At 38.9% G+C, this 12,332-nt stretch overlaps 1 protein-coding gene across 4 annotated transcripts in view; it reads left to right on the forward strand.

Moving 5' to 3' along the window:
* waca (WW domain containing adaptor with coiled-coil a) overlaps nucleotides 1-12,332 on the forward strand; it is a 147,624-nt gene that overhangs the window by 93,573 nt on the left and 41,719 nt on the right. For all 4 annotated transcript variants that reach the window (XM_043690496.2, XM_043690498.2, XM_043690499.2 and 1 more), the window contains one exon: nucleotides 5,762-5,910. In XM_043690496.2, coding sequence (XP_043546431.1) covers nucleotides 5,762-5,910 — 149 coding nt within the window. The remainder of the gene's footprint in view (nucleotides 1-5,761; nucleotides 5,911-12,332) is intronic.

Genomic DNA, 12,332 nt, shown 5'->3' on the forward strand with positions numbered 1-12,332 from the left:
GACAGTTGCCCAACAGATTTCATTCAGTTCTTTAAAGGTCAAAGTTCATATTGATCAGCAACAACAGAAGTATATTGTCTCCAATTTTTATGTCGGCATGAAAAGTCTTCACCATAAGCATTAAAACTGGGATTTGTGCTTTCCTTGTCCTTGACTAACACTGTCCTGTCATCTTTGCTCTCTACTTTTGTTCAATTGCTGAGTTAGTTATTTGCTGCATTGCTCTTCATCATAGATTGAATTATGGGTGACCAACGTGCTTCAACTTTAAATCTCACTTCAAAAATCTTTTTTTTTACATCATTAATTGCAGTCATCATGTCAAATAACTGTTTTCCTAGTTGGTCTCGTCTGACGTGTTATTTTTGTCAAAGTTTGTGTTTCTGAATGGCATTCGAGATTATCACTGACTAGAAAACTAAAGCTAAGCAGAGCATCAGTTTTACCTCTGGAGCTGGATATTTAATATTTATAAATATGTATTTTATAATACTATTGGAGTACATTACTATTTGATTTACAGATACTCATTGAAGTAAATGTACGTTTTCCTTGCTTCTTTCTCGAAGTACTATTTGAACGGCTTTTCCCACCACCAAATCACCTGTGGCAATTTTTACCTATTAGCCACCACCATTAAATGCAGTTGAATTGTTTTCTAATTGATTAACTTAGATACGATTGAAGTAAATGTGTAATTCATTCATAAACCAGTGCAAACATGTCTAATTTTTAAGACTGTGTGTTAACACATGTGTGCAAAGGTTCTTGGCTTCTTTGTTGTGAAATGAGATGTCACGTGCACCAACCTGAGTTAACTTTTGTCAGCGTTCTAATCCCATCCTTTGTAGCTTGATTAGAGTTTCTGCTTTTGGCACAGTGGACAATTTGAGTACAAATGATGCTTGTTAAAGAAGTATTTTGTTTCCATATTCTTGTTTGAACTCAGTTGTACATTGGTCAACCAAAGTTTGCTTGTGTCAGTTAATGAGTTAGTACCTTAAAATGTTTAAAAAAACATTTAAAAGAAAGTCTTCATATATTTGAGAATCAAATTGTTCAGTTCACTTCAACATAACTCAGAAGTAAGAATCTTTAATCACATATCAGTATCATTTTGACTAACCTGATTCATAAGTTACTGAAAATATTTGGAACTGATGGTTAAATTGCAATAGTATTTTGTCTTAAGTGATCAGAAGCCTTTAAAACATGCTTGATTGTGCACCACTACCTGAAATAACTGGTATAATATTGGTACCACTGCAAGGCTGTAAAATGAGTTCAGTTGGGGGAAATTTGCTACGTTAATGATTTGGGAGATATGACCTGATTGGCCTTATGGAGGTTTTGTGTGATCAGATTTGTGGATGCACCTGGCTTGTCATGTGATATTTTCTGGAAGGTCACATAAAGTCATTGTAAGCTGAACATAATTTGGTTCAAAATTTCCATTTATCTCTTGTGCTTCTTACTCTGATTTTGAGATCCCTTGGTGGAACAACAGCTGTACACAGGCATTTTGTAAATTTGTTCTTTCCATTCATCCCACCATCAAGTGCCCCTGGAGCACTCGAAGTTCCGAGTTCTGTTGCTTGTAGTTTGTCAAGTCACTATAATTTCCTTGCAGACGTCAGAAGCCAAGACTAGCACTTGATTCGACACTTAGAAATTTAATTATACTCTTGGTGAATGGCAACTGATTAGATTTTTACCTTTTTCCTTTTCTCTCCTCAGTTGAAAGTAGTGACATAATTGGGGGATACTGTTCAAACAAGTTCTTTTGCAGATATTTTTATTTGTTCTTGGGAGGAAAGCCCACTATTTATTTCCCCAATCCCAGCTGCCCTTGTCAGGGTTCTGATCATTGGTTTCCTTGAAGTTGTGCAGCCCAGGTAGCGAAGGAGTTCCCGGTTTTTGACCCAGTGACAGTGAAGGAATGATGAAATAATTGTAAGTCAGTGTCTGGAGGGGAACATCGAAGGCAGTGTTCCCTGGTGCTTTACAATCCTTGTTCTTCTAGAGAATAATGCTGGTGAATTGTTAGAATACACTTGTAAATGGCAGATGCTATTTCTCACAGTGGTCCTGTCAAATGAACTGCTTTGTCATGGATGGTATGGGACTATTTAAGAGCATTGTTCGAGGTGCATGACCAGCAAATGTTGCTTTAGCCAAGGTCCTTGGTTAAAGAAATGTCCTTTTCAGAATGTTTGTGATAAGTATACATCTAGCTGTTAGTAGTATAAAATAATATTTCACATGTAACAATTTCATAACAATCCTATCCATGGAATCATACTTGTGTCAGTTTTTTGCCTGCCGCGTGTGAGACAGCTGGCCCAATTTGGCACATGTCATCACATATTAATGAGGGTAAATTGGGCAGGGTTTGTCATTTCTGATGCTCAGGTTGATGCCCATTTTTCTGTCCAATTTTATTTGGCTTCAGCTTTTCCGCAGTTTTCGTATGACTGAATGAATGGGGCAAAGAAAAGGCAACCAAATTGCTGTGGAGTTGCATGTTTGTATAAAACGTATAAATATGCATGTTTGGACATCATTTTACCCCTCAAACCTGCTATTTGTTTCGTGAGACCATGGCTGATCAGATTGTTAAATCAGTCCAGAACCACTCAATAACCCGTTGTTCTATGTTTTCCCCACCTGGAAATATTTTTTCCATGTTTACCCTGTCAAGACCGGTCAGGATTTTATATGTTTAAGCTGTCACCTCTTTCTTAACTCCAGCAGATTTTAGTTTAGCCTGCCCAACCTTTCCTGATAACATAACCTATCCCCTCCCATTGTAGCTACGAGTCTAGTAAAGGTTGCAGTGCACTTTTTTGTTTTTTAAAAAAAAAGATCCATACAGTATGTGGTGCTCCAGATGTGATCTCACGAGTGTCTTTTTTTTTTACCTGAAACATATACTGTGTATATTTGTTTGTCTCTCTTGGAATAAATGATAAACATACTATTAGCATTCTGAATTTTTGGCACTGCAGTTTGGCCTTTTGAAGTTCATGCACTGGGACACTCAGATCCCTCTGCATCTCACCTCTGCAATCTCTCACCATTTAGATAATTTTTAAAAATTCTTTCTGCCAAATGGTTAGTCTCTGATTTTTCCCACATGACATTCAATTTACCAGATGTATGCCTACTCACTCCTCTTTTTCCCCTCATCTAACACGTCTGGATAAATTCTGTAGTTTCAGGTTCCAGCACTAATCCCTGTGGCACACTGCACACGTAATCTTGCCAACCTGGAAATGATCCATGTATGCTCATTTATTTCCTGTGAGGTAGCCAGTCTTCTATCATTGCTCATCTGTTAGCCCCGAACCGTGAGCTTCTATTTTCTACAATAATCTTTGATGCAGCCTTTTATTAAATGCCATTTAAATATCTAACAATAAAACATGAAAGTTCCCTTTTATCCACACCACTATTAATTCACAGAATTTCAGTAATTGGTTAAATGAGTTCCTTTTCAAACCTTGCTGTTTGATGACCTTTAATTTTTTTCAAGTTCCCTGATGTAATATCTTTAGTTGCTTCTTACATTTTGTCAATGACCAATGTTAAGCTCATTTGACTGTGGTTTACTGCTTTTTTTTTCTCCCTCCTCTTGAGTGAAAAAGTTGTTTTCTATCTTGGAATCTATTAGAATCTTTCCTCAATCTGTGGAATTCGAAAAATTTAAAACCAATGCATCATCTGTTCCCTGTGCCACTTCTTTTCAGAACTAATGGTGAAGTGCATCAAGTTTATGGGAACTTGTCAGCCTACAGTGCTAACAGTTTGCTCAGTACCTCTTCCCTGGTGATTGTTATGTTCTTGAATTCTCTTTCCTGATTATACAGCTATTTGTAAAACACCGCATGCATCTTCTTCCATGAAGACAATGCAAAATACTTGTTCATCTGCATCTCATTTTACATTATTAATTCCCAGATTAATTTTTATCGGACCAGTGTTCACTTTTGTAACTTTAAAACCCTTTTAAATAACTATAGAAATTCTTTCTATGTGTTTTATATTTCTAGCTCGTTTTCTCTCTCTTCTCTCTTAAATCAGCAAAGATTTGTGCAACTACATGCTATCTTGGAACTTTTTCAGTTAACCGCAGATTAACTCCCCTTGTTGGAATGTAGCTGATTTGTCTGAAAGTATCCACATAAATGTATGACTTCACTTAATTTGCCAGTTCATTTTTGCTAGTTATAAATTAAAGATGAGGACTATTATAGATCACGTACAGTTTGGAAACAGGCCCTTCGGCCCAACAAGTCCACACCGACCCTCTGAAGAGTAACCCACCTAGACCCATCCCTTACCCTATATTTACCCCTGGCTAATGCACCTAACACTATGGGCAATTTAGCATGGCCAGTTCACCTGTTCTGCACACCTTTAGTTTGTGGGAGGAAACCGGAGCACCCGGAGGTAACCCACACATTGGCTTTCATGCCCTCATAATTGCCCTTCCATAAGTTTAAACTATTTGTCTCAGATCCACTTGTCTCTCCGTTGAACTGAATGTAAAATTCAGTCATGTTATGGTTGCTCCAGTTTAGGAGAGCCTGTGGTCTTCCAATTCCATCTCATTGCACAATAGCTTGCTCTCTGGCTCCAGAATGTGCTGCTGTAATTTAGATTTCCTTCCTTTCACAGCAATCTGGGGTTTCGTGGTCATTATTTTAGGTTTATTTCACATTTAGGAATTGGAACTTGCATTCAGAGCATTTGTGAGACCTTTTGAAGCATTAGTTCAGCAAAATGTCATTGTCGTGTCAAAATAGCACACTCCACTCAATGTCCAAGACCAAGCCCAGAGCTGCCTGAGTGGAGGTTCTGAAAATGAATTTGTTGCTTCTAATATGTACCACCTTATGGTAATTTTCTGCTTAATTTATTTGTGTTTCACCCTGTGCATAGTGATTCTTGAGCTGAGCTCAAAGCTGTTGTAAAATGAATTGATTTAAGGATTGCAATTAACAGGGTTGCACTATTGCATTCTTCGATATAGAGGGAATGTCCAAGCTGTAAAGAACATGGAAATTAAGTAACTAACTGTATATCAATTGAGATCAGAAGATGGGTATCTTGGGATAACCTTGTTGAGGCAACAGGGATATTGGCTGCTCGGTAGACAGCCAGTGAAACCTCATTCTCTTTCGAGAAGGTCTCTTGCATCTTGTGATATTTGGGCACATATTTGTTAAATTTGCAGCACCTGCTTATTTTACGTGTATTTGTTTTAAAAATGCAAACATAATAATCAACTGCTGGGATACAGTTTCTATTTTGGTTTCATTCCGTTATAAATTGAACATAATCAAAATGTAATCATGTTGGAGCTTGCAGTTTTGAGACACAAAGATGTTGACATAAACTTTTTTGTTAATTTTGAAAGAATTCCATTAGAGAGCAAGCGAGTAATCTATTTGGGTATTAGAATGCTAAGTGTATTTAAGTTTGCCTACCAAGTTTTATCTATGGGTTCTAATACATGTAATTATATTTTTAGTGGTTATAGCTACAACAAAATATTTGGTTTGTAACATTTCTCAGGGCTTCTTTCACATGAGAAAATGTTCTTTCAGAAACTGGAGACCTTGAACAGCTTTACTTTAATGTATCTGAATAATAGTTCTTCCCCTGACCCAAAATGTCAATAGAATCTTATGGTGAAAAAATAAAATTTTCCCTGTTGGATAAGATTATTTCAAATTGACACTTTTTTTTAAAACAGCCCAGCAGTCTAATCAGTCACCAATGTCATTGGCATCAGATGCATCATCCCCAAGGTCATATGTGTCTCCAAGGATAAGTACGCCACAGACTAACACTGTTCCTCTTAAACCACTGATGAGTACGCCTCCAGTGTCGTCTCAACCAAAGGTAAAACCAAAACTAGTTCGTCTAATTTAAATGATCGATACTTATTATGAAAATACAATTTTGGAGGGACACTATTATGACATAATGTATGCTTTTAAATTTCACATGGGTAGTTTCAGGGTGGTCATAATTTGCACTGGCTAGCTTGAGTTGCAATTTAAGCAAAATTGCAATATTTTAAATGCCTGAATATGCTGTACTATTATCAACACTAGTTAATATATTTTGAAAAAAATATGGCAGATGGATGCAATGGTATTTGAATAGAGTATGAGATATGATATCTGTGATAGCAAAACATGATCTTGGATCAGGATAGAATCCAAATGGTTAAGGTCAGAAATAACTGTGGGTAAAAGACAATAAGTCAGGTGATAATGAGGGCATCAACAAAAGGTAGTGCATGGATAACTTAAATCGTAGATTTTGGCAAGGAATTGGCGAAAGTAGCCACCACAGAGTCCATAGTGAGTATTTGGAATAGTTTCCTAGAACAATGTTGTGGATCCAACTAGGGATCTGGCCATTTTGTGTCTGGTAATGTATACTGAGGCAGGTTTAATAAATTACTTGAGTAAAAGATCTCATGAAGCAATGACAATAACATGATAAAGTTTAGCACTCAATTTAACAGTGAGAAATTTGGGTCATAAACAACTCTGCTAAAGGTAAAAGAGATAATTACGAAGGAATAAGAGCAGAATTGGGTGGACAGGACTGGGAAAGAAGCTTGGTGGGGAAGACAGTAAGAAACAGTGGTAAATTTTTGAAAAATAGTAACTCATGTAAGGAAGGAGGATTTTAGGAAGGGCTAAACCAACCCTTGTTATTAAAAGTTAAGGATGATCTCAAATTTTAGGCGAAAAGCAGGCATTGAGACAGAGATGGGTGGTGAGTTAGAGCATTGGGATAGTTAGAGTAACCAACAAAAGATATCCAGTAAAAAAAAGTAAGTAAACTGAGGCTAAACTTGCAACTTCTTTATTTAAAAAGACTGTATAAATATATTACAAGGAAATGAGAGGCCAAAATGAACACTAGTGTCTGAGCGAATGAGTCGAGGAGGTGATAATGGGGAATGAACAAATTTTCGGAGGCTTTGAATAATACTTTGCGTTCGCCTTCACAGTAGAATATGCTGATAACACTCCCAAAGTACTAAATAAATGAGGAGCAAAAGTGATAGAGAAAATGAATAAAATAACTATCATTCAAAAAAACATATGAGTGAAACTAATAGGACAAAAGGCCATTAAGTCTCAGATGGATTGCATCATAGGTGATTTGAACAATGTTCTTTAGTAATTTACTTAAGTAGCTGATAGTAATCTTTCAGAATCCCTTGGATTTGGCACATGTCCCAGAGGATTTGAAAACTGCTAATAAATCACCCTTGTTGCCCTCCCTTTTTGAACAAAACAAAATGGTAACTCTTGGCTCGTTAACTTCACACGTTTTAATGGTGTTAGAATCTAATATAAAGATGTAATAGTGAAGCATTTAGAAATACATAATGAAGCAGAATTGGCTTGGCTTACACTCTTTGAAGATGTAGTAAGTAGGATAGATAAAGGGGAACTCGTGGATGCAAAATATTTGAATTTGCAAAAGATGTTTGATAAGGTATCTTACATATGGCTACTTGAGGTAAGGCACTCTGGTATGATGGCAGCAAATTAGCATGCATAGAAGATTGGCTGGCTAATCGACTTATGGATAGAGAGATAATTTTCAGGATGGCACCCTGTAACTAATGGAATGCCATAGAAATCTGTGCTGGAATCATTAATATTATGGAAACGTTTGAAGATGACACAAAACTAGTTGAAAACATAAGTGATGGACATGATGCCAAGAGTCTGCAGAGGAATATAGCAAGGTTATGAGAGTGGAAAATAGAATATCATGTGGGAACATGTGAGATCATGCACTTTGGCATAAGAACAGAAGAGCTAAATGTTATTTAAACAGGGAAACATGGGAAAGCTGCAGCACTGAGCGATTTGGGTGACAAGTGCATGAATCACAAAGCTGATACACAAGATCAATAGGTATTATGGAATGTTGGCCTTTATTTCAAAGGGAATGGATTATAAAAATAGAGAAGTGTCGCTCAAAATATACAAGGCTGTGCATAGTTGTGGTCCCCTCATCCAAGGAAAGATGTACGAGCGTTGGAGACAGACCAGAAAAGGTATATGAGGTTGATCCTGGATATGAGGAAAGGTTGCATAGATAATGCTTATATTGTTGACATTTGGAAGATTGAGGCAAAACTTTACTGAAGCATGTGAGATTCTTATGAGACTACACTGGGTTATGTGGAGAGGTTATTTCCACTTGTGGGAGAATCTCGCACAGAGGACATAATGTCAGATTAAGTAGCTGGCCATTTAAGACAGAGCTGAGGAGAATTCCTTTTCTGAGTCTGTGGAATTTATGACTGCAGAGGACCGAAGAGATTGGTTTGGAGCAATATACAATGCCATGAGAGATTCTTCTTCACTAACGAGGCTAAAGCAAGAATGGAGCAGGAAGGTGATGTTGAAAATTATCTAATCAGTCATTGTCTCATTGAATGGCAGAGCAGACTCAATGGACGCAATGGTCCTCTTCTCCTGTGTCTTGTGGTGTTATTGTACTTGTTTATCAGGCCTAGATATACGTTACATTTTCAAATTCCTGGGTTCTCTACTGAACAGAATACTAAACTTCAGTTCCAGATATATGATTGGACTCTATGGAAACATGATTGACTTTCCTGCTCTTGGAAGGATATTATTAAATTGGAAAGGGTTCAGAAAAGGATTAACCAGGATGATGTCAGGTTTGGAGGGTTTGAGTTATGTGGCTAGGCTGGGACTTGTTTCACTGGAGCATAGGCGGTCTATAAGATCCTGAGGGGCATAGATATGATGAATAGCAAAGATCCTTTCCAAAACGAGAGGACATATTTTTAAAGTGAAAGGAGAAAGGTTTTAGAAGGGACCTGAGGGTTAACTGTTTCACATCAGGTAGTTCATTTGTGGAATGAACTGCCAGAGGAAGTGGTTGATATAGAAACAATTTACAGGTAAAATACATTTGGACAGGTATATGAATGAGAGGTTTCGAGGGATATGGGCAAAATCAGGCAAGTGACACGAGTTTGAGAAACTCCCCATGCATGAGTTGGACTGAAGGTTTCTGTACTGTACGACTCTATCAGTTCAAATGTAACCATGTGCCACTCCACTTCAGATAGCATGAGTATGTTACTAAAATCATGGCCTCTTCCCACATGGTAGGAAGTCTATTTGACCCATCAAATCTGCACCAACCTTCAGAAGAGCATCCCACCCAGACCCTTAGCCTATCCCTGTAACCCTACATTTAGCATGGCTAATCTACCCAGCCTGGACATCTCTGGGCACGATGGATAATTTACCGCGGCCAGTCCACTGAAACCTGCATGTGTTTGGACTGTGGGAGGAAACTCATGCACACATTGGGAGAATGTGCACTGTATAATGACAGTCACCCAAAACTGGAATCAACTGGTGCTGCGAGGCAGCAGTGCTAACCACTGAGCCAACGTGCTGCCCCATCAGTTGCTGTTGAAAACTGCAGGAAGTTCTCACTTCAAGTTGTTACGTTGCTGATTTCAGTGTTCAGTGAAATGACTTTAAGCGAATCATAAGTTCCCACAGGAATCCAGAGTTGGGTTCCTTCAGACAGTTCTCATCTGGAAAACATGGAAGTTCAAATACTTTATCATTCCTGAGCAGTACCTTGCTTTCCGAGCTGAATTATTTTATGAAACAAAATGCATCACTCAAAACAGCAGAAATACAATATATACTGCAATATTAATTTGAAAAATTACTGTAATCACTGTCACTGTTAGATTGACCAGATTCCATCTAGTCCAGTTAAAATCCCAAACTATTCATATTGACCAACTTCAACCACTAGATGGAGCCAGGCTTCAGCACAAGTTCAGGAATGGAGCCAGGTAGGAAGAGAAGAACTGTACTGGAGGTCTCAAAACAGTGCAGGAGGTGAGGCTAGGCAATGAGGGTCAGTAGAGAATGAGGCTCGGAGGTAGCAAGGGCAGCAAGAGAGGAGAGGCCTAAAGGTGAGGTCATGTGTGCTGGCAGGCCAGCCACAGAACCTTTGACTAACAATGTCAAAGTGCAACTGACAGGTTTGAATGGATGTATTGAAATTGTTTGTGAAACAATGTTAAATGAGTTAATGTTAAGCAGGGGCCTAATACATTTGATTGTTATTAGACCAGTGAGTAGAATTGAGCCTGTCAAGTATGCTCCACCATTTGATCATGGGTAATATGTTTCTGAAAATCATTCTTCTGTCTCCCTGTTCTGCTTGTTCCCCTGTACTCATCAATAACCTATCTATCTGTCTCCATGACTTGCCCCCCATAGCCTTCTACAGCAATTATTTTCACACATTTACTACCCTCTGGCTGAAGAAATTGCTCCTCATTTCAGTTCTAAAAGGTTCTCCATTCAATCTGAGGCTGTGCCCCCAGGTCCTAGTCTCTCCGATGAGTGAAACCATCTTCTCAGTATCCAGTCTATCTCAGCCTCTCCATATTCTAAGTTTCAACGAGAACCCTTTTTTCTTCAAAGCTCCATTCAGTATAGACTCAGTATCCTGAACTCCTCCTCATGTGACAAGCCCTTCATTCCTGGAATTGTTTTTGTGAAGCTCCTCTGGGTCCCCTCCAAGGCCAGCATATTCTTCTTTCTATATGGTTCTCCGGTCACCACCTCAAAATGAGTGAGAATGTTGCATTTGCCTGCCAACTGAAACTGCATGTTAACCTTGAGAGAATCCTGAACTAGCATTCCTAAGTTACTTTGTGATTCAGACTTCCGAAGCCTTTCACCATTTCGACAATAGTTTATGCCTCTATTCTTCCTGTCAAAGTGTGTAACCTCACACTTTGCTTGTCTATGCAAGTCCTTAGGTAGTCTGCATGCTCTCTCAACACCGCCTGTCCCTTCACCTGTCTTTGTGTCACATACAAACTTAGCAACAATACCCTCTAGATTGTTCATGTACAATATCAATAATTGTGGTCCCTACACTGACCTCTGCGAGTCTCCACTAGTCACTGACTGCCATCCTGAAAAAGACCTTGTTATCCCTTCTGCCACGGAATCATAGCATCATTGAGCAAGGAAATAAGCCCTTCAGTCCAACTTAACCGTGGTGACCAGATTTCCAAAACCAGACTAGTCCCATAGGCCTGGGTTTGGCAGATATCCCTCTAATCCTTTTCCTATTCATTCATCTGTCCAAATGTCTTAAATGTTGTAGCTGTACCCACTTCTACCACTTCTAATGACTGTTCATTTCATATACTCACGGCTGTCTGTGTGGAAAAAGTTGCCCCTCGGGTCCCTTTTCAAATCTTTCCCCTCTCATCTTAAATCTGTGCCCTCTAGTTTTGGACTCCCCCTCCAGCTTATCTGTGCCCCTCATGATTTTATAGACCATTGTAAGGTCACCTCACAACCACCTACGGTGCAGGGAAAATAGTCCCAGCCAGTCCAGCCTCTCCTTTTAGCGGAAACGCTCCATTCTCAGTAACATCCTTGTAAAGGGTGCAGAAAAGATTTATAATTTCATAACATCCTTTCCAAAACAGGGGCCAGTCAGCCAATCTTGCATCCAGGCCAGTAGCTTCGCCCTCACACCATGGACTCTCATTCAGCAGTCTCTTGTGACACCTTATCAGATGCTCTCCTTTGTCTAATTTGCTCATTCCCTTGAAGAAGCCTTATTTTATTATCCACTTCCAAGTGCTTTGCAATCTCATCCTTAATAATGGACTCTAAAATCTTACTAAAGACTGAGGTCAGCCTAAGCAGCCTATAGTTTACTACCTTCTGCCTGCCACCCTCTCTCCAAACAGCTATATTCCATGAACGATTTTCCAGTCCTTTGGGGCCCTCTTTGATCCAGTGATTCCTGAATGATCAGCACCAGTGCCTCCACAATCTCCTTTAAAACTTTTGTGTGTCATTCATCCAGTATGGGTGTTTTATCCACCTTTAAGCTTCTTCAGCACCTTTGGCCACTTTAGTCACCTCGGCCCCTGACTATCATGAAAATCTGCTGTGTTATTGGTGTCTTCCATTTGGTAAAGCAAAATCACATGTCCATCAAACTGAGTTGCATTGATGTGCCCTGGGAAACCTGTTAGAGGGGGTTTTCAGTTACGAATGTCTGACTTCGGAATGCTTGTACAAATGAATGCGATCTCATACAAGGTGTAGTTGACATAGGAATGACCTGTTTTATGTAGTCCGACATTGTGTTCTGACTTGAGTACAAATCGAATTATGAACAGACTCCTGAATGGAACCTATTTGCAACCCAGGGGACTGCCTGTGTGCAGTAATACCAAT

Source organism: Chiloscyllium plagiosum, unplaced genomic scaffold (assembly GCF_037043375.1).
Source record: "Chiloscyllium plagiosum isolate Xiang-an unplaced genomic scaffold, Cpla_swu_hap1 HiC_scaffold_5, whole genome shotgun sequence".
Taxonomy (NCBI): domain Eukaryota; kingdom Metazoa; phylum Chordata; class Chondrichthyes; order Orectolobiformes; family Hemiscylliidae; genus Chiloscyllium; species Chiloscyllium plagiosum.